General features: G+C 37.9%; 1 protein-coding gene and 1 long non-coding RNA gene across 3 annotated transcripts in view; one reads left to right on the top strand and one right to left on the bottom strand.

Moving 5' to 3' along the window:
- The window catches only part of LOC140907679 (uncharacterized), a 55,497-nt gene extending 42,207 nt beyond the window's left edge, over positions 1 to 13,290 (top strand). The window contains exon 3 of the long non-coding RNA XR_012157575.2: positions 13,064 to 13,290. This is a non-coding gene — a long non-coding RNA (uncharacterized LOC140907679). The remainder of the gene's footprint in view (positions 1 to 13,063) is intronic.
- SLC39A12 (solute carrier family 39 member 12) overlaps positions 3,704 to 23,432 on the bottom strand; it is a 33,932-nt gene continuing 14,203 nt past the window's right edge. Inside the window, exons 5-13 of one of the 2 annotated variants that reach the window (XM_073334154.1) lie at positions 22,800 to 23,002; positions 19,317 to 19,488; positions 16,718 to 16,890; positions 14,835 to 14,987; positions 13,482 to 13,592; positions 11,179 to 11,239; positions 7,392 to 7,550; positions 5,179 to 5,366; positions 3,704 to 3,925 (exon numbers count right to left, since the gene is read on the bottom strand). In XM_073334154.1, the coding sequence (XP_073190255.1) occupies positions 3,797 to 3,925; positions 5,179 to 5,366; positions 7,392 to 7,550; positions 11,179 to 11,239; positions 13,482 to 13,592; positions 14,835 to 14,987; positions 16,718 to 16,890; positions 19,317 to 19,488; positions 22,800 to 23,002 (1,349 nt within the window). In that variant the 3' untranslated portion in view covers positions 3,704 to 3,796. The remainder of the gene's footprint in view (positions 3,926 to 5,178; positions 5,367 to 7,391; positions 7,551 to 11,178; positions 11,240 to 13,481; positions 13,593 to 14,834; positions 14,988 to 16,717; positions 16,891 to 19,316; positions 19,489 to 22,799; positions 23,003 to 23,432) is intronic. The other variant, XM_073334156.1, reaches the window with a different exon arrangement.

Here is a 23,432-nt window from a genome sequence, read left to right as displayed (position 1 = left end):
GGCACAAAGTTCAGTGATGGAATAGACAGTGGTGTTTAACACTTAAGGATAGACTCCAGAAATGTTCCAAAGGCATTAAGAAAGCTGCTGTAAGGAAGGTAGTATTTATCTTAGAAGCCAGAGAGTAATGCATAACATAAACAAGAACGGATGAACAGGGTCAACACTCCAACACTTAGAAGACCCGAGAGCTTGGAACTGGAACTACTTTTTATGAGTTCTTCTGCCATATAACTTTCAGGAAAAACAATTCTACCAAACAGATATTCTTTGTGGGGGGTTGGGTGTGTGTGTGTGAGAGAGAGAGAGATCCTCTCGTGTTTAATCCTAAGAATGGCTGAAAACTGAGAATGTATGGAAGAACAAAAGAAATATTAACCCTTTTCTGCTAACAAAGTTAGTAGATTTATAGATTCTTGAATTTTAAGGGCAGATGTGATCACTGTGATCATCTAGTCTGATCTCCTGCATAACACAGGCTACAGAACCTCATCCAGTAATTTCTGCATCAAGTCCATAAATTTTGTTTGTGCAATTGTGCATCTTTTAGAAAACTATGCAGTCTTGATTTAAGGACTACAAGTGATAACATTCTGCAATATTTACTTGGGATTTGCCTTGATAGATGTTTTGACAGAAGTCAAGGGGGAAGAATCTCTGTCAGTTTAAAGTGGGAGTAATAGAGAAGAATCTGACCCCTTGAATTCAATTGGAGTTTTGTTTCAGAAAGAACTATCTAAGGACTTCAGTATTGAGCCCATTAAAGACAATAAACATTGTCTTTGAGTAAGGTCTGCAGAATTTTATTTAGAATTTCTAAAATTATTTAGAATTTGAGCCAGACAAAACACAGTCTCCATCCCTTATGTAAGAAAAGAATGAGTTCAGTTCCACAGTAGTTTTATACTCTCCCTTCAATGGAGGTGAAACAGGATTCTCTTGTTTCTTTTTCAGTTCTTGGAGGTCACCTTGACAAAAAAAAGATAAGAGTAGAGTAATATGAATGGTTCTTTTTTTGATGAGAGTGACTTATTGTAGAAGTCTATGTGGCAAATTCCTATCAATCTACCCAGTATATTAATCATGATCAAGGAAAAAGTATCTTTTTTTAAACTATAGTTTAGCATTCTACATCATAGTAATACTTCATCTTCAGTGTTTCCTGAAATCCACCAAAGTCTCCTTTGGTGCAAAAGGATTATTGCTGAAAGATCAGCCTTAATGAAATGTTGAGGTAGATCAGCTCTCTTGGGTACTACAGGTATCCAAATCCTCTTCTGTAGGCTTGTGATACAGTCAACAGTTGTGAAAATTGGTGACTGGATTGTTCATCGGCTGAAAATATCACAGTCATAGAATCTGAGTGACTACACCAGGTGGCTATCCAGTATTCTGACAAATCAGATTTTGTGTTTGGTAGAGGGTATGTAAATATGTCTGGTTGTTCAGTGAAACCAGGGTATTTGCGGGTTTTTTTTAAGTCAAAAGAGTATATTTTCTAAGCAAGGGCAGGTACATTTATAATCACAAATCTTGCTAGCACACACAAGTACTTAAGCAAATACTATTATTTTATTTTGGAAAATATACTACAAAAATATAAACCTTGTTCTTTCCAAAAACTTTTTGACAACAGGTAGAAAAACATTTCAATATTCAACTTCAAATGATGATGCAAAATCTTGTTCAGTTGGTAGCCTTGCTCAAAATACAGTAGCTCTGCTCTTTGAAATAACAAATGTTTCCAATATTCACTTGGCCTTCCTGAAACAAGAATATATTGTCTTACCTCCAGTGGTGTCCTGAAACTGCTTGAACTGACTGTCTGTGGAAGGTCATGAAGTGACTCAGCTCCATCACTAGCAGATGAAATATTGAGAGATCCATTTTTTTTAAATCTCACCTTATGAAAATTAAACACAAACTCCTAGAAAATGTAAACTTGGGACAGAGAGCCATCACTCACAGCTTCTCAATGAAACTGGAATCTCTCAAACTTAATGTAACAGAATAGGCAGCATCAGAATCTTATGTCCCTTGAGAACAAGTGGTTCAGGAGCTAGCATGGGACTCAGGACACCTGGGTGCTGTTCCCTGCACTGACAAAGACTTCCTGTGTGAACTTTGGTAGGTCACTCAGGGCCAGGTTTTTAAAAGATATTTAGGCACCTAAAGATGTAGATAAATTCTCAGCAGGATTTTCAAGAGTGCATAGATACTTAACAGTTATTGAAATCAATGGGAGTTAAGCACATGGGTGCTTTCGAAAATCCCATCTGGTGCCTGTCTGCATCCCTAGTAGCCTAAAATACCTTTACAAATCTTGTCCTTAGCCCCCCTGTACCTCAGTTCCCCATCTGTAAAGTGAGGATAACAGTACTTTCCTACTTCAGAGATGTTTGAATAAATACATGAAAGACTGGGAGACACTCCAGTACTATGTTAATGGGGGCTGTATGAGTACCTAAGACAGAGAAAAGAAGAAAGTTGTGCATTTGGTTGTACACAGAATATAATTTGTTCAGTAACTGGCTCTCCCTCTTTCAGCAAATAAGAGAAATAAGCATTTTGTATCAAAGAGCAAGTCTGTGATTTAGTTTACAGAAAAGAAATAAATAGGGGAGGGAATCCTTATGCTAAATAAATTACAGAGTTTAATTATAAAATACCTTACTGAAGTCACACAGCGCCTCAGAGTCAGGCCGTTATTGTCAAAATTTGTTTAGGGCCTGATTCTGCAGATTAACTGAATGGTCTACTGAGGGGAATAATCCCACTGAAGTCAATAGGGGCTACTTGCGTAAAACCACTCAAGTGAGAGAGGGTTGCTGGATCAATGTACACTTCAGACAGTAGGAACAGATTTTCATTTAAAGCATACTGTACTTGTATGAATAAACTACTTTCTGACTGATGACATTATCTAATGATCTGATTGGCTTTCATAGATGCCAGTATGCATAACATACACATAGAATCATAGAACATCAGGGTTGGAAGGGACCTCAGGACGTCATCTAGTCCAACCCCCTGCTTAAAACAGGAACCAATCCCCGATTTTTGCCCCAGATCCCAAATGGCCCCCTTAAGGATCGAACTCACAACCCTGAGTTTAGCAGGCCAATGCTCAAACCACCGAGCTATCCTTTACAATGCAGACACGAGTGGATATTCTGACATTGCTCAACTGTGTTCTAATATTGTCACAGGCTTTAACACTTGTTTGCCATTGTTAACTGTGCGACAGAGGGCCAGCAAGACATGATGCAAAACTGTTTTCAATACATCAGAAGGTAGATAATGCACATTGTATTAGAATGAGATTGTGTGTATTTAACTCAGTAAATCAGCTTGAGTATACTTTTCAGTTTCATAGAAATTTATTCTTGGCATTAAGAGGTAACAAGATTTTATGCTTCAAACTCTTCAACGATGCTCCTTTTCAGTTGGATTACTGTATATAAAAACTTGTATTCTTTTCTTCAATCAGAGTAGCAGAGATCACTTGAAGCATTTAACTAGAATGGACTCAATAAACTAATGAGAAGCTCCTGTGAGTTTGATCATAAGAGTTTTGGTAAACTCAATAACAAATAAAACATCAATCTAAACATTCATGTTTTAAAAATATTACAAAATCTGAACAATAAGTTAATAAAGTGAAATTGTTATCTACGTAACTTTAGATACAAAAATCCCACTGACTTAACTTATAAATGACTATACCAGGCATGAAAAAATGGAAATAATGCTATACAAATTCATGACTGATATTTAGAGATTTCCAGTAGAAACATTATATTTTAATTTTCTGTTCATATATAGCTAAAAGAAAGAGGCAAAGCCAACCTAATAGTAATCCAAGGTTCTGTAGGAGAAACATCAACCAGGGTCGTCGTGTCTGAATGTGAGTCATTTCAGGAAGCTAAATAAAGAATAAGATACCAGAATGAGAGCCAGATATATTCATCTCTGGGAAAAAAAGTCTTATGGGAAAACTTGACAAACTTCTTATAAAAAAAGACTTAAATCCTGAGTTTCTGAATATAGTTGCAAATCTGTAGCACATACTGTATGTTATCACAACTATTCAAAGTGAAATACTTCAATTGATCTAATTCTATCGTCGTGAATCTTTTACCAACATTAGAGAGAATTACCAAATGAGGATCCAAAATGTGTTAACTTCTCAATATTTTTAAAGAAACTGCATGGAAGGAAACACTTAGTAAAATTAGTGTTTCTTTTTTATGGGAATAAAGCAGTTTTTATTATTTTGTTTCTGTACTATATATAGGGACCAACCCTTCTCCCACTGAAATTATTGGCAAAATTCCTATTGACTTGACCTTTAGCGGGTACATAAATTAAAAGCATAATCCATGAACTATGCTTTTAAAATTACCTTTTATATTTTTCTCCATAAGGTTTAGGTCAGATACAAAGGCACCAAATGTTTAGCATCAGATTAAAAGCTATTTACACACCCTACATGATCTCTCGAATCACAGTATTGAGGATAGTGTATCTTAATTTTATGTCCCACAATAGCCTGTGAAAATACACGAGACTGAACCTGATGCATATAATTTAGCTTTTTTATTATTATTTTCATGTAACGGTATCATATGGATCTTTTCTGATCAACTTCTTATGTGTAGGTCCAAATCAACATTTGAACATAGATCTAGAGTCATGATATTTTACTGTATGTGTTTTCTTTATTTGTTGTTCTATGCTTCAAAACTTGATAAAAATATTTAAATGTGAGATGGGCCAAAATCAAAACCCTATCTCAAAAGTCTGGCTCCAAATTAAAGTTCTGAATCTTAATAAAGAGCAAAACCAAAAGCCCTGGATCTTAATACTTCGGTTCAAATTTTGAATCAGAATTAGAACTATTCTGTACTCTTTCCTGAACTATGAAATGTAGATCCCTCAATTTCATCTAATTTCTTACGCTTTATAGCCTTTATTTTTCCCTTTTTCTTATTTATCATGTTTAGTACATTACTGGCTATGCATCAACCATAAATGGGGTCTTATTGTGCAAGGCACTGTACAAACACAGAGTAGAAAACCATCCTTGCCCAAAAAGCTTACAGTCCTTTCTTATATTCATTTATGACATGACTGTTCTCAAAAGAAAAATGTAATAGAATAGACTATAGTGCTCACCATTTCTGCTAAAGATAAATACAAGAACATTCCGGCTGTGACAGTAAAAATCCAGTTCTGAACACAGGAGTCCGTTGATACTGAAAGGCCAATGTAAAGTCCTATGAAAGCAGTTAGGGCACTTATAAAATTCATTAATAATGCAATTTTTGTGGAGAGTCCTGCACTTAACAGCACAGCAAAATCACCTGCATAGAGAAAATAGAGGGGGGAAAAAGATATTATTTAGTTGATAAAGCATTTTCAAGATTACGTGGAAGGCAGTAAGACATCGATGATAATAGTTTAGATAGAATTACACACACACACACACACACACACTGTATTGGATGCTGGAGGATTGCCCTTACATTTCTGTAGAAATGATTGTAAATTCGTGTAGCTTGTAGAAAGTTACATATCCAGTCATATTTGTTCAGTTGCTCCTAAAGATAGCATACAGTATAAAGGGAGGACTCTCCACTAGTTCTCAATGTTCTGTGACATTTCCAACTTGGATACATGCAAATGTGAAGTCACATGCTTTCCCGGAGTTTCTAAATCTTTCTTGGTTGGGAACTTGCCCGTAGAAATCATGTGATTATGTCTGTAACATGGGCTTTAGGTCTTTACTTATAGGTGCTGTATGTCAGAAAGAGAAACACAGTGGCAGCTCAGGTTTTACACTTGTGTCATTCCGTAGTTTTCAGTGGAGTTACTCCTAAATTTCTTCCTTGGTCTAAATTGGATCAGAATCAGCCCTCAGGACGCTTCTCTTGTAGAAGAACCCACTACATGACAAATACATAGCACAAGTATCTGAGCACCAGATTCTGATCTCACACCAGTTTTACACTGGTGTAATTCCACTATGCCAGTTGGTCTGATATCAGTATCAGCTATTCAATATTTTTGTCACATTTTTTTTTGTTTTTATAAACCTGCATGTTTTCCAGGAATCCCCAGCCACACACACTTAGGTTTTGGTAAGTTATTCATACATCCAACATTTGAGTTGTAAGTCCATAAGAAAAGAAACAAATACAAAGTTCTGATCCAACTACCACCATATATATGTGTGTGAATGCAATGCGATGCATAGCTTCAAACTTCTGAAAAGATGTAGTATGAGGAAACAATGAAGAAAAAGGGAAAGTTTAGGTCCAATGAAACTTCTATTTTATCTTGTTGGCCTGTCTGCTAGTTAGAGAAGCTGGGTGAGGTAATGTCTATTATTGGACCAACTTCTCTTGGTGAAAGACAAAAGCTTTTGAACTACACATAGCTCTTTTTCAGATCTTCTTTCTATCTGCTAGAAAAACTGTTCAATTATTTGTCATCACTGGTACCAGATATTTTGTTCACTAAGGGTTTGATTCTCCACAGTACAGAAGTGGAGTGTTGCGCATACATATGCAATGGCAAAGGTAATAAGCAGGAAGAGCAATGCCAGGAACCCATCCTCAATATTGAGAGACTGCTGTCTGGTCACATTAGGTTACTCCTAATGGCAGGAGTAAGACCAATGTTGGGAGGGAGTTGTTAAGTGTCTCATTTAACCCCATATTTCCTCAGACATGCCCATTCTGCATCCACATCTCACCAATTTTTTTACCCACGTGCTTGAGAATAAGGGAACAGAGGACAATTCCACTGTGTGGAGGATTATGCCTATGTGCCCATGCATAGTCTCCCTTCACACTTGCTCTAGAGCGCAGCATCGTTGGGATCCCTGCTGTGCACTATGAAAGGACTTTAAGGATCAGGGCTTGTACTGCCCTTATTTACTCTTTCCTTTCCGCTGCAGTGAAACAAATTTAACATGTAGTGGAAAGAACATCCCCTGCCCAATTAGGGAACGATCCTGTGAGGGGCAGGGAGCAGAGTGATGTCAGCAGTGCTTCAATCAAAAATGACATGCAGGAAAAATTGTGCTACAAACCCTAGCATATAAACTGGATGTGCCAACCCCATCCTCACCGGCTGACAGACCATACATGCTTGGGGATGTGGTTTGGAGCAGTAACCAAGCACTAGGGAGAGCTCCTGTTCTTCTGCTTATGCAGGGGATGGGACAAAGGGAGCTACATGCCCTCTTTACCCCATCCACCCACTGCACTCGTGTTAGAACAGGGCAGGATCTAGCCTTAAATGTATCTGTAAATGCAGAAACACAGAGCCATGGCTCCTTTACTTGAGCCAGTTAGGAATAATGTGTATTTATATTTGCTTACCCATTTCATGGGGAATTTCATGGCATAAGATAGCAATCGTCGTGGTAACACCCGTTTCTGTTGAGGATGAAAATGCTGCTCCTATTACCAGGCCATCGGCAAAATTGTGAAGACTGTCACCCACCAAAACCATTATTGCCAACAAACGAATTCCTTTGCCTAGGGAACAAAGTCAAGAATAAAAAGAAAAACATGTCTTCCTAGGCTTTCGGGTTCCTACAAACATTTGTTCCCCAATAGACTAAAGTTTTTGTGTTGCAAAAAGCCAAGACAAGCAGAGGACTATAAAAGCCTACCCAATTTGTTCTTATTACAGTGGGTTCAAGATTTTCAGCATAAGAAGATAGTTAATAGAATAGTTCAGAGATGCAAACAGTGGGAAGTAGCTTCCTTTGTACCTTTTCTACTAGGTAGACTATTGAGACAAAAAGTTGGTCTGAGTCCAGTTGAATAATTTACCTTCTGTGTGTCTCCTAAACCTCACTCTGTGCTAAGCTCAGATTCCCCCTCCCCTCTCCCAACTCAAATAGTTTCTGTCTTGAAAGGCAGGTGTTTATACCCTGGGGGGTCAGAGAGTTGCACATCTATAAGTAAGAGAAGAATTTGGCCTTGTCAAGAGACCAGCTCTTAGGCAGTCTGGTAGAGTGGTTGGAGCAAGAGTAGGAGTCCAAAATGCTAGAACCAACGTTCAAGATAGAGTCGGATTCAGGATCAGAACCATAGTCAGACTTCCAAATGTCAAGACAGAGTCAGAGCCAGAAATCAGAGCCAAGGGTCAGAAACAGATTACCTGGAGTCAGGGAAGACATAAGCAAGGCTGGTTCCAAGGTGAGAGCAAGGCAGGAACAGGACTGAAACAAGGCGAGGTGCAGGGCAGGGTCGAGGCTATGGGCAGGGCAGAAGCAGATCTTGGAGCAAGGTTAGCTCATGGAGGCAGAAAATCTGCAGGCATGTGAATTGAGCAGCCTGTGAGCTACCACTGCCACTGAGCTCAGGACAGATCTGCTAGCTTCCTCAGTCAGTCAGGGGGAGCAATCCATCAGGTGGCCTAGCTGATGTGGCTCAGCTGTGCTCATCAACAGACTGAGGCCATCAACAGACTGAGAAGTGCATCTGCATGGCCTTATCCTTGCCAGGCCTCATGTAAATGATTCTTTTAGTGTTGTCAACAAGGGAAAAATTATGTTTTCATGTTCTCATCTTTAAGCATTGTATTTCAGAGGAGGTAGAATCCAAAACATAATCAACCTCAGATCATCATCACTGATGTAGTATCACATCATACTCAATTCTAACCTTTGCTCTAATCAATTAATAGCTGTTTTGTTCATTCATAGCACTCCTGTCTGTAACATCAGTCATGAATACAGATAGCTGTTTTTCTTTCCACTATTTTTCCATGACCTCCCTTTAGCACTGAAGCTCATGTTGCTTGTGTGTGATGAGGCACTGAAAACAAGTGATCTTGTAGCTTGCACGCTGAAATACAGTTAAGCAATATTGGGCAAATTCTCTACATTTTTGTAGAGGAGACTGTTCTTAAGGAGATGGGAAAGATGTTTTTCTTATGTAAACTGCCTAGAACTGAAGCCTTCAAAACTATTATAAAAGAAAACACAGAGAAAATAAAGTCTTACAACTGTATTGAGAAAATCCTCTCCAGTTGCCTGGAAGCTCTGTGGATTCAGTAATATTGGCAGGCTTGGTAGATTTTCCTGCCAGCTCACAGAGCCAGACGTGGCTGTCCCCAGCTTGCATCGCTCTTTCTAAACACTATAGGCAGTTTATATTCCATAGTGCAGGACAAGAATGACATCGAAATAACAGATTGCTGCACTACATTAAGTTTGTGATTTGTAATATGCACTGGCTAGGGTGAAATTGTGGCTGGCACAAGATGTTATTAGCCTGTTTTATTTAAGTAACAGATGTTGAAAAAAACCTACTATAATGGCTGGAACTCATTCCAGCCTATTATCTATAGTATAAAAGGGGAGTCAGGTTAACTTGATGAAGTGCTAGGCATTTTAAAGCTTGTGCAAATGTAACCTATGTGAACACACTTGACTGAAATTTAAGTAAATACATACACGAAAAAATTGGAGTGCTTTTAACCTCATTTATTTTAGTTCTATTTTAAAACTAAATCAGGTTATTAGCAATTATGTCAATGCACTTTACTGCTGTGACTGTAAAACATCTTATAGTACCTCTTAGAAAATGAGTATTTGGATCCAAATTCTTCTTCTTTGAACAACCTTGCATTTAACTTGCAAATTTCAATTGATTATTTGCATGAAACCAGGGATTGGAATTTTGCTCTTTAATTTTCATAGAGCTACCAGTTGGTAGCATTTCTACTATAGATCACACTTCTGAAGTTCTGACTAACAAGGTAATGGCTTAACCCTTACATTTGCTCATGCATAGGGCTCTAGTTCAATGTTTTCAGGGCTAACACTAAGTGCCTATAGGACTTCTGATTAGTCTAATGTGAATCAGGAAATACAACTACAAAGTGATAATATTGGTTGTTGATATTGACAGAAGGGATCATGATAAAAAAATCAGTACAAACCCTTTGAAAGTTAATTATTTTTCAAAACATACTTTTAATCGAGTATTACTCCTAAACTTCTAATGCAGAGGAGAATTGATAGTTAGGACCAAAACATGAAATCAAACAGAGAATACTGATAAAGAGATAATTGGGAAATTTTCCCAAATACAGGCATGCTGTACTTGGAGCAGATAATCTTGACCTTGTGTGGAATATGTTTTAGATGATTAGTAGAGAGTGATGACTGAACAGCACTGAACCAATGACAGATGGAGTAGATAGAGACAGTGAAACTGATGCTAGATTGTATGCTTAAGGGAAGGTCAGATTCAAACAATGGAAATCCAGTTTTCCAAAAATGAGATCTATGTCCTGAAATGGAAATGAATTCCACAGTATCAGAGAATAACACTGAAGGGCTGGCAGAAGACAGTGAGACTACCAAGAATTCAGGGTCATGTCCTGAAATTAATTGCCACTCGACAAAGGGGAGTAGAATAAGATAAATATATAGATTTTAGGTAAAATGCTATTTCCCAGTAGCACTCGTGCTGCTCTGTTGAATTCAACAGGGTTACATGAGTGCAATCAAGAGCAGAATTAGGTCCACATCATTTTTTCTTATTTTTTAAAATGAGGAAAAGCAGAATAGAGAAGTAAAAACTATTTCAAAATCATTTAATGGGATATCAGTTCAGTCTAAAGCTACTGATAGATTGAGAAGTATTATGAGCCCAGAGTCCCATATAAGGAACAAGTCACCACTGATTTTAATAACCATGATTCATTACCATAAAGGAGACAGAAAGAGTCAGAAGGGAAATTATAGTGTGGTGAGAGAGCCAGAAAATGAGAAGCGATGACAATTTCAATATCTTTGCAATAAGGAAAGGCCCAAGCAAGATCTACAATTATAAAAAAAATGTTTGGTGGTAAGTATATGAGGGTTTCCCTTTAAGTAAAAGGCTTCAGTCAAGTAGTTTGCAAGGGTGGGTAAACAAACGTTGAAGCAAGGACAGTATAAGATTAATGAACTTTACAATTATGGGTCTGGTTGGCTGGGGAAACAGGTCTTTAAGCAGAGATTTAATTATGTAGCCAGGCAGAATCAGATGTGGTGACGTAATACATAGAAAACACAGAGCTGAGCCAGTTTCACACTTTCAATCCCATCTCAGGCCTTAAGGTTTTTCATGCTGCTTGTTTAATCCTTTTATCAATACTTACTCTTTCTGCTTGTTGCCTTGCAGTCTGGAGGAATTTCAGACTCTGAGTCTTCGGGACTTCTCTAATTAAAAGGAACGATATTGGATCAGCATAGAGGGGTTGTTTCAATCTGCTGTTATTAAACAGTAAAAACTTAAATAGATTCACTGTTCATTAAAGGAAAAGTTAGCTAGTGCCATCTACAATATATACCATTATTATCATTAGAATTAGTTACTGAACTCGACACACAAGAGGGATTGTCCTTGCCCCCAGGAGCTTACAGTCTAGTTCAGACCCAAACAAAAACAAGTCAGTAGCACTGTGGTACCTTGAGAAAAACACATTTCAGGGATGAAACAAACTTTTGAGCTGGAAATGCAGAGTTGAAAACGATTAAGTTATAATTCAGCATTTTGGTACAGTTTCTCATGGGATAATGGGTTTTGTTGTATCGCACGACTGTGTATGCAGCTACAGGATCTTGAAAGAAAAATGGTGAAGATTGGAGTCCATAACTAAGGGCTTATCTACACTAAGATAAGATACATGCTCCAGCATCACATGAGGCATATGAATTTTTCACACTCCTAAGTGATGTAGAAAGTTTTAGGTGTAGGCCAGGCCTAAGATATTCTTAGTAGTTTCTCTGTGAAATTGCAAGACTTGAGGAGATGAAAACAAATAGGCAGCAACCAGGCAGATATTAAGATACTTGGCCACCTGGATATTGAGACAGTAGGTAGCAACAGTGTGCACACATGATCAGGTAACAAAGGTCCCTGATTTTAGTACTCTATTCCCTCTTCCAGCCCTTCCTCACATACTTCTTTCCTTCCCATTTCCCCCTTCTATCCCTCAAAATGCGCCAATCGGGCTGTTTGAGATGCAAATAGAAAACTCTCTCGTATCCAATTCATTAATTATATCAGAATTGTAGCACAGCAAGCTTTATTTCATCAGCATTCACAGTCACTGCTATAGCATCCTGACCCCTTCCAAAAAACAATAAAAGGGGAGATAAAATGATTAGAGAGAAGTGATGTATGTCTCCTTCACTGTGGCATGGTGTCTCCTTTGCTTTGTTAGACTTTGTCTAGACAGAAGATTTGACCCCAAGGGTAAATTACACTCCCTTATCCAGACCATTCATGATTTATAGACCTTGATCATATCTCCCCCTAAGTCATCTCTTTTTCAAGCTGAAAAGTCCCAGTCTTTTTAATATCTCCCCATTGTCAGCCAGTGTTTTGTCTCATTGTTACCCATATGATCCTGAAAAAATGGGGAGCTCTCATCCAAACAAGCCAAGCCACATTAGTTCATATGATCAATGTGTAACTTTAGGATGATCTTGCAGTTTGCCAGCTGAAAGGAATGATTAATTACTTAATGAAGAAACAGGAAGTGACCATATTGGTCAAAATTTAGTAAATTATCTTCCCTGGTCGGCCTACAGGCATTCAGTCAGCAGTTCCCAAACTGTGTTCTGTGAACCAATAGCGGTTCATATGGCTCTTGTTGATAACCATCTCTTCATTAAGATGTGGACCATAATATGGGAAATTTTGAGATTCTCTGACTAAAATAACAAGACTACAATTAGCATATCCTGAAACTACACATAATATGAAGAACAAACTGTGCTTGCAAAAATGTTAAAACCTATCAATTTAAGCAGTTGAGTATGTGTGTGTGTATCTATCAAACAAACATCTTGCTTGGGCACTCTCCATAGATCAAATGGGAACCTACACAATTTCTAACAGGAAAACACTATTTTCAGCCCATCTGGTTTTGTTTACATATTATTCATGTTAATGGAAAAATGACTGCATGTAGTCCAAGTTTTCAGCTGGTAACTAATTATACGTGTAATGTAATCTCTTTGGACACTATCTTGCAGTCCTTACTCCAACTTGAAGATTGAAGGGAGTATTGCTGGCATAAGGCCTGACGGATCTGGCTCCTTTGAGATGTGATTTACATTGGAAAACCAGGAAGACAGCAGATGTTTTAAAAATCTACTGGGCAAATGACATATAAAGAAGTTTATTACATCAACCTGAGATATATCGATAGATTGGCTTTGTAAATATTTGTGAATAAATTATGTCTGAAAATGCTTATTGTGGTCTAACAAATGTACAGATTTCTGACAATACATTCTTTTTTGAGGTCATGGAGTAAGGAAAAAATCAATAAACATAAAAATTAAAAATCAATAAAATACTATTCGGTTATGAAGTTAATTGGGTTTATTTTTTGAGACACAGAGAAAGAAGGAAATCAAGTCAGTAAAGCATTTCATATCAGTAACCTACCAACTGTATGGTTGAAGTAGATTTGCCTCTGCCTGAGTGGTCATTTAATTCAGATTCCACTGGAAGATCATGGGAATGCCCCAAGTGCCCATTAACTAATGAAAGGCCCTGCTGGATGAAGATGCTTTGCAATTAGTTCTGAAGCCAGATGAAAACAGGTGCAGCTTCTGTCAGTTTCATGTTCAGATTTAGCTTTTATTTGACCTATGAAAGTTGTTGACTTGAGAATAAAAACAATTGAAAAAAAAATGCTAGCTGTGATAAACATTTGCTAATGCCCTTTCAGCTCCAAAAACTGCAAACTGAACCAGAAAAATATGTGAGAACCAGAGGGTATTATAGGAAATTATTTTTTTAAAGCTGAAGTTTAGAGTTACAAGCTGAGATAAACAAATTACTTAATGTTTAGTGTTCAGATGGCCCTCAACTGAATGGGTTTATTAAAGACATAAAAAAATTATAAAGTCCCTTTCTCTTTATTCACTATTCTTTATATAATAGATTTCAGCTTTGCTCTTAACATCTTAAAAGCAAACCCACATACTGGCATAGTTAGCAAAATAGTCACATTCCATTCATTTTACATAATTTGTATGCCTCAATCCTGTATTCCTCAAAGGTAGGAGGTATTTTGGGTACATGAAGAATACAGGATTGGGACCCAGATATCTACATTAGGCCTGTGATTAAGCATCCTTTGTAAAACAGCAGCAGCAAATGCCCATACTCAGAGACTTAATGAAGGGTCACATTTTGTGCTACATTATATCCTGGTACCTAATGACATTTTCAAACACAAAGCGCACTGAGATAAAATAATAGAATTACTGAGAGCATAGCAGCCAACAAGGAGACAGTACCAGTATAATGCATGAATCTAAGGAGCTCAACATTTATACTAATTTTCAAAATCCTTTGGGGTAGAAAATTACAAGCAATTTGGTAAATTTTAAAGTATAATTCTTTAAAGTGTCATTTAAAAAAGCCTTGGATAACATGTGAATCTTTGAGCTCTTCAAACAGTGCTTAGGTAAAGAAATTCTCATTACTCTTTCATAGAGAGACATGCTTTTTGCATGTTCTCATGCTAGCCACGGAAGTCTGCTTATAGAATACAATAATTAAAATAACTGGCCTTTTTACAGTTAAACACATCAAACTTATGCACCAAAACAAAATGGTACGTACAAAGCAAAATCAGTCTGATGGGAGCAATTTGGGAAGAGGCAGTTTATGCTTCATTTCACTTGTAAACAAGGCAGTTATTTTTCCAAAAACTTTTATAAATTTACTGTGCAGTTTATAATCTCAAAAACAAAAAGGATTTTAAAAGGGGTAAAAAGAAAGTTCTACCTGATCACTTGGTGATACCAAAAGAAAGAAACATTTTTCTATCAGAAAAAATCCATGAATTCCTCCAATCATTCCCAACATTTTCCAGACATATTCTTTTCCCTCATAGATGTGTTCCGTCTCCTGAGCTTCATGCTTATGTAAACCAAGAATCTAGATAAAGAGGTGAAATAGAAGGGGAAACATTGTTTTGACTTTTGCTAGAGAAAGCTCTAATAGCTTTATCCCTCAACTTTCCTTTAATTACCACTCTCAAGACTTTAATTGTATTTTAAGTTGCTGTGCTGGAAAACCAGTATAGAGTAATGAAATTCATTATTAATGGCCTCCATTATGCTTCTGTCATCTCTTGCCAGTAAAAGTAATATTATTGCTAGAGGCAGATTTAATTTTATTGACAAGAGGATTTTCCTTTGTATATTTTGTTTAGACTTTTACAGTTTAAAAAATTGTTCAGATCATCTTTGAAAGTCAAATTCATTCAGAAAATAATCAATTAACCCTTCTGCTCATGGTCTTTGCTCCAGTTTCTATGCTGGGAAAGAACATACTAACCTTCCTTGGAACTGTTCTGATTTCATTTGAAAGTTGGCACTTTAAAAGATATATACACTGGACACAGCACTTTAAAAGTTGAGGGGGAGAATTTCAGAAGCACACATGGGATTTAGGAGCACAAATTCTACTGACTTTCAATGAGACCTGGTGCTCCTAAATCCCTTTGGTGCTTTTGAAAATTTCTCCCAGCTCTAGTTCCAGAAATATTACTGGTTTTGATTGTCTTTCCCAGTTTTAGTTATATGGACTACCTCAAAGAACTTTTACTATCTATTAAACCAGAATGAACATTTCAAGATGGAGAAGCATCAGAAGTGTGTTTTGTCCAACTTACCAAGTAAATTAAATTGTTAAACCCCCTTTTGTTAGAACCCTTCAGTTACTTATTTCGAGTTGTACAATGCAGAGAAAAAGCAGCAAAACCAAATGAACAACTAATCAAAGGCTTGTCTTTTCTTTTACATTGTCATGTATGTAAAATATATGTTGTAAATTTAAAGGAAAATCCTACCACTGAGGTGTTTTTATTGCAGTTCATAACAGCAGGGCCATATGTCTCTGAAAGCCCCTGGAACTTTAGAACAACTTGGGGCTGGGGCTGCTGATGCTCATGGAAAACTTTGAACAGCATTCTCCTGAATCAGTTTTCCTTACATGACCTGCCTTAAGCATATCTGGAGTGTGCAGCTTGCATAAGGCCCTGTGTTTTCTATGAGTTCTGTGCTACAGAACTCCATTCGAACAACCCCGGGATGGGAGGAGGGAGGCATGGCAGTACAGCCTCCCTGACTTCACCAGCTGAGAAAAGTCGCTGGCACCTGCCACTGACAAGTGACCACAAGCCAACTATCTACCATCCTGCTCCTGATTGTTCCCTAGCCCAGCTGAGTGTGTTACTGAAGCATGCCTGAGACCTTATCCATTGGCTTCACACAGAGTCCCACATAAACCTAGAGCTAGACCTATCTTACCTGTTTATCATATATTTTCTGAGGAACCCCCCCATTTCTTTTAATTACTAAGTACAGTATTTATGTATTAACACAGTACCTGTGTTTCTTCAGGATTCATCATTCTTTGGCTTCTGCTTCTTTATTTCCCAACCTGAAATCTCTTTCTGATTTTACACAGCCCCTAGTGTAACTAGAGTGTTGGCCCTCTGGTTCTCAGATCTCATGGACAGCTTTATTTTTTTAAAGATGAGAGCACCTGAGCTCCTGTCAATCCGTGTTATGGGAGAATCAAAGGAATGCAGCTTCACTAGGTATGCATTTCTTTATATATATAGAAATACTTCATTTTGAAAATATAAACAGGCATGTTACCTGTGGAATAAGATGTAGCAGTGCATCTCCAGAGAGGGTCCCAACAGCTAAACCCACAAACAGCTGTAAAATGAGTGTGTAGATTTCTTGACAGGAGCTGAAGAAAATGAGGATTGTACCAAACATGGATCCAATAGTAATAAGTAAAACTGCAACAGTGCTGTAGCCATACTCTGAGGAAAAGGAATCAAAATAAAACCAAGTCTCGCTTTAACAATTCAGTGTCTAGTTACTTGAGGCCCTCTATTCTGAGCTGTGTGAATAAACAGGAGGGAAATTCTTGAGTTGTACCACATTTTCTTGCTATATATAAGGGACAGGCAGCATAACAGAGGGAAGAGGGGGTTCAAGGTCTGCAAAACATTAATTGACCAAGGACCTGAAGGTAAAAAAGCCCAATCCACTGGATTTCATGCCTTAAAGAGATAAATATTCTCTTAGTAGACAGGTCATAGGCCTCCTGTAAACGCACCATGCCTACTGTTCCAAATTATATTTGTTGTGTAGTATGGACACAGTTCCTTTAGGGATACAATCAGGAGTGATAGCCTCTTTTTCCGAATTCAACAGAGTGATTGGGAGGTTACTCACATGTTTGTGCTTACATTTTCAAGCTGCTGTACAAAATGAACTAACTAATTCATACCACACCTTTCACCCTTCTGAGGTAGGTAAGTCACAAGATGGGGAACAGACGCAAAGAAATTAAAGACAAACTATTCAAAGGTGTCCACTAATTTTTGGTGCATCATATTTTTTTTTCACGCATCAGGAGCTGTGAGTGCTCAGTACCTCAGATCCTATGTAACGCCAGTTACACACCCAAACACTACATTAGCAGACACTTTTGAAAACTTAGGCCTCAATGACTTACCCAAGACCAACCAGCAACTAACAGAAAAATCTGGGAATGAAACTCCCAGTCCTAGGTTCAGGTCATTAGGCTACTTTTATCTTACATCAGGTCATTTGCCTGTCTTCTCTTTTGGGAGACTCCCCAAATGTAGGCCTTAATCATGCAAAGAGACCTATGTGATCATAAAGGCCTTCATCTCTCACACATGGTCTCTTTCATTCCAAAGAGATCTCCATTAGAGGAGGAAGGATGGTCTGGTGGTTCGGATGCTCTCCTAAGTTGTAAAAGACTCTTGTTCAATTCCCAGCTGTGCGAAAGACTTCCTGTGTGGCCATAGCAAGTCAGGTAGCCTCTCTGTGCTTTGGTATCCCAGCTGTAAAATGTGGATGGTAGTACTTCACTACCTCATGGAGATGTTTTGAGGATGAATATTTGAAAGAGTGTGAGACACTACAGTAACAGGGGCTTGAAGAAAATAAATAACTCTTTTTGGGGAGTCTCAGTACCTCTTGTTACTTTGTAGGTTCCTGTCTCCTTTGAGTAGTAGTGGGATGTCCACAAACCTCCTTCCAGCCAATGAGCTACCATGTAGTTTAATCAATGCACACTGACAGTACAAATGTACAATGTGGAACTGTGGTTCAGTCCATTCCCATCAGCAGCCTAATTAATCCAGTTTAAGAACCTAAGGATGGCCATAGTGGGTCAGACCAGTGGTCCATCTAGCCTGGTATACTGTCTTCCGACAGCAGCCAGTGCCAGATGTTTCGAGGGAATGAACAGAATAGGGCCATTATCGAGTGAACTATCCCCTATCATCCAGCCCCAGTTTCTGGCAATGAGAGCTTTAGGTACACCCACAGGATGGGTTTACATCCTTGACCATCTTGACTAAAAATTGTAGTTCAGTCTATCCCAGACAGATGACTGGCTGGAAGGATGCATGGGGAACATTTATTAGCCCCCAGTGGAGCTTACCAGATAAGTAAGGCACAATACAATAGACATAGGAACTGAGTGGATTGATATGTGCCCTGAGAAATTTTTATAACTGATTTCTTTCTACAGGCTAAGGTGTACAAAGCCTGGTGCTCATTTTTGCTGGGCACAGGACAGTAGATGAGCCTGAAAAGCTGCTATTTTTTATTTTCACAACAACATCTCACAAAAACCTTTACTTTTGCTGTGAAAATTTCACAGAGTGAAAATCGGCACCTTTCATACACATTTACTTTCTGGAGAGCATCTTAACACAACTAATTCAGTACATCATGGTGTAAAATGACAGATGTTACAGCACCAAGGCCTGATTCATCATTGCATTACTCCAGTTTTATGCCTCAGCATACCAGCTGAAACCAATAAAGTTATACCAGTGTAAAACTGGAGAAACAGAGAGGCAAAGTAGGCCCCCGTCTCTACTACTGGGAGGGCCTCCCATGGCACCATAGCCATTATGCCTACTGTCTGTATCTTTGACAAGCATCTAAGGAGGAAGAAAAATCGGCCCAAATGAGAGTTCTTTTGATAAGAGACAGAAATAGTTACTGGGAGCTGCATCCCAGAACTTCTCATTGTATAGTACTATGCAGCATGCACACTGTGAAATTCTTTAGTGTATAAACTTCTGGGTGTTTTGTTTTTTAGTTACTAATGAATACAAAGGCTCCAGAAAGCTAAACTCCTGCAACCCTTCACCTGAATTAGCACAATGCAATACTGTACAATGACAACATAACTCACTTTCCAGAGTTGTTGGTGGCAGCTTTGTTTGCTTGGATTCTGTAAGCTGACAAGAACAGCTCAGTAGTTGCTGAATGATCGCCGGGCTGATTTGCTTGAAATGCTCCTTAGAAATGGACGAAGGACTGTTTTGTAAAAATATCTTCACAAGCTCACTGGCAGAGAAGCAAGCCTATGTGGGAAAGAATATGTGGTTACTAAATATAGATACGATTAATGGAGTCTGATGCTCAGGTTAAATGTGGATTTGCAGGACTTTTTAAATGACATGGAATCATGAACTTTAAAGAAAATGAAAAGTGGATCCCAAAGAAAAGTCACATTTTCCATTTGTGCTGCCTTGGTGAAATCTTTTAAAATGAAAGATAATGAAGTTTTTGTTTATTGATGAAAACCTTATACATCATCTTCACTTCCATATTTCAATGGGCCAGATCCTCAGCTGCTGTGAGTCAGTGTAGTTTCCACTGAAGCCAGTTTACATCACCTGAGGGTCTGGTCCATTATCATATCTAAATATGTGTATAGCATATTTCTCAATCAAGACTTTTTAGTGCTAAAACTATTAACAGCATCTGGCATTCACTGCTATTGAGTATTCAAAGAGGGCACGTGCTGACTCTTTAAGAGTCAGTAGAAGTTAGGAAGTTAGCAGGCCAGATATTTGCAGTGAGGTCTATATTTGTGCTGTGTGTGTGTGTCCTTCTTAACATACAGGGCTAATGGAAGTTATAAAGCCTTACTTAGAACCTGGAAAAAGGGCCTGGGCTCCTAACATCTGGTACAGTAGGGAGATAGCCCATCCCTTTTTCCCCAGCCTTCCTTTACCCTCAAATGAGGGAAGGGCAGCAGGATCGCAGCAACAGTCTGAAACAAATTGGGAAGGGAGAGAGCTGATGGCAGCTCTCCCAGATAGGTAGAAACAAGTGAGGCAGGAATGAAGACCTGCCCACTGTATGATTTATGGCTGGGTACTTTCAGATAGGTTACATGAATAAAATTGCAACCTAATTAAACCACATCCATTACATCATGGCTTTCTACTTGTGTGTTTGGGACAAAGTTAGGAAGTTAACAGTCAGAGTTTGCGGTAGTATTGCAATGAAGTCTGTATTTGTGCTGCATATCTGTGCCCTTCATAACACAGAGAGCTAATTAAAGTTATAAAGTTTTACTAGTTGAACCATAACATAGGTATATTAAGCATTGCATAGAGTTTACTCCTACTTTTAGAAAACGCCCTGTTGTTTTTATCTCCATCAAGCATTGGTGAGATAATCTAGTTTTGGTATTAAGATTTATTTTTAGGGGTATGGTTTAATACAGTGACTAAAGATTTTGCATTCTAATACTCATTCATTACATGACAGTAATATGGATCAATTCAGGTACAACATGGATTTCCATACTGCTGTCTGAGTCAGTACTTTGTGTGTGTATGTGGCAGGGAGGGAATTAGATGCTGCAGAAATGTTAGTTGATGTCACTCTTTATTTTGCAGAAGAACTGAACCAGTCACCTAGTATAATGTTAGGGGAACAGCACCATTGACCAGATGAGACATTAAATGGAGGTCCTGATCATTTGTACTTATTAAAGTTCCCATGATACTTTTCATAAGAACATTGTTGCTAATTCCAGTATCTTGGCAACATTCCAGCTCAAGGAGTTGTATTCTAACTACATACATACACCCTGAATTGAAGAGGGTAAAGGTACTCTTCATTTCTTGTCCCCATTGCTGTGCACTGTTAAATGCTTATGCTTTTCACCCCAAAGGTGGCTGCATATCACTAATGGTGAAATGATCCCTATACATAAGTTTTATTAATTAAAATTTATAAGTTAAACTTATAAAACTATTTGGCTTCTTTTAGGAAGAAATTACCATGTAAATGAAAGAAGGTTTTAGTTATTCTTCAGTAATATCAATAATGGAAGAAACCCTTCTATCCTTGCTCATCCCTTACCAAGGCAAAACTCTCTTTGGACTTTAGTGACAGTTTGAGTGAATAAAGGACTATCAATCCACCAATGAGTCCTGTGGACCCTTGTCTTCTAGGAGCACAGGTGGCCCTGCCAGCAGGAGAATACAGGAACTGCCCTATTGTGAACAGAGGTCTATCTAGTTTAGTTCTGTGACTCTGACAGTGGCCAGCACCAGCTGCTTCAGAGGAAGGTACAAGAAACCTTGCAGCAGGCTGTTCCGGCGTAACCTGTCTATGGGGAAATCTGTTATTAACTCCCATTGATTAGAAGTTGGCTTATGCCCTGAAGCACAAGGGTTTATATCCCTTCCAAATGAATGTAGGTGACTACTTTGCATCTTCTACCATAAACCCTGGCCCCTGGGTGCCTTTTAACATGAGGAGGAAAAGATAAGGGCCTTTGTTATTAATGAAAGAAATCTATATTGTCTTTGAGGGGAATAATACAGAAAAGTATAAATAGAGCTTACATTTTCTCTTATGAAACACCAGATAGATGCATGACTTTCCTTTCCCCGCACACAGATTTCTTTAATGAGAAGTCATACATTAACATATAGACATGAGTTATATAGTTTTATGTGACTAAATGTTATAGCTCTTATTAGTTCAGTTTACTATTTACTTAAGTTTTATATGCACTTTAAAAATCATTGAAGACAAAGATGATTTTTAAAAAGACTGCCTACTTTTCTGGCATTATATATCAAAATATGAAGCTAATATCTGAAAAAACTAAATTACAGCCCTTAATTGAACTGGCAGAAGCAAGCAAGAAACCAGTCCATTTCTCACATGTAACAGCATCTGTTACTAATGGAACACAATGGCTATCTTAGGGACATGTGGAAAACAGAAGATAAAATTAGCAATAACATTTAAATACAAATTCTTCTAAAGGAACGATCTGTCAAGGAAAATGTAAATAGTTAGTAAGAAGAGAAATGGAATGAAAAATAGAAGCTAGATATCAGAAAAGGATGGCAAATCTCTTCTCTCCAAATGTATCTTTATACCTTTCAAAGGCTACACAAAAATACTTTGGCTCTCAGCTTGACTGCCATGCCTGGAATAACTCCCCTGCATGCATAGCCTTTGATTCAAGGACAGTCTTGGAAGTTCAAGTTCAAAAAAGTTCTAAAAAGCGCTCAGTTTTGTAAATTGGCCTTCTGCCCAGGGGAATTATATTCCTTGTACTCCTGGCATCACTACTGGCCTATGACCTTCATTTAAAAGTTATTTTGGGGCCACATTTGCTTTAAACATCTACTTGGCTGATCGGCATTACTCTCTTTTGAAGTCCACCAGAACGAAAATAATTATACTGATGGGCTATGAATTCAAAATAAAAAAATAAAATCACTCAGCTAAACAACTGTCAGGATGGCACTGAATCAGAAGGCAATTGTGTCATCTTCATATCATAAAATGAACACTAAATGAAAGCCAGTTGTACATCTTTTATCCACTCAAGAGAGTAAAAAAAAAAATTAACCTGATCCGAATCAGCAGTGTTTTCATTATCTTCATGATAACCACTTATATATTCCCCATTCTTTTGTCTCGATGTGAGTGGAATATTTAAATATCCAACATCTCTGAGTGTCATGCCATGACATCTTTCTTTGTGACTGTACATTTGTCCATTTGCGTTGCAGGTCCTTCCATCCCTCAGCATTCTTAGGAGTTGGTCTATTTCTAGGAATTTATTAGAAAATGTGGAGTTACCTCATTATAAATACAAATTAAAGAGAAAGATGAAACAACAACTGTTCAAAATGTCAAAATATAGCATATTCATAGATTCCAAGGCCAGAAGGGACCATTGTGATCATCTAGTTGGAGCTTCTGAATAACACAGGCCATAGAACTTTCCTCCAAAATTCCTAGAGTGTATCTTTCAGAAAAACACGCAATCTTATTTCAAAATTGTCAGTGATGGAGAGTCAAACACAACGCTTGCTGAATTGTTCCAATTGTACTTTCCTATGCCAGACTGAAGAGCCCATTATCAAATATTTGTTCCCAATGTAGCTACTTTTAGACTGCAATCAAGTCACCCCTTAACCTTCTCTTTGTTAAACTAAATAGATTGAACTCTTTGAGTCTATCACTGTGAGGCATATTT

The sequence above is a fragment of the Lepidochelys kempii genome, chromosome 2 (assembly GCF_965140285.1).
Source record: "Lepidochelys kempii isolate rLepKem1 chromosome 2, rLepKem1.hap1, whole genome shotgun sequence".
NCBI lineage: Eukaryota > Metazoa > Chordata > Testudines > Cheloniidae > Lepidochelys > Lepidochelys kempii.
Note: the sequence above shows the minus strand (reverse complement) of the source record. Positions and strands in the feature narration are given on the sequence as shown.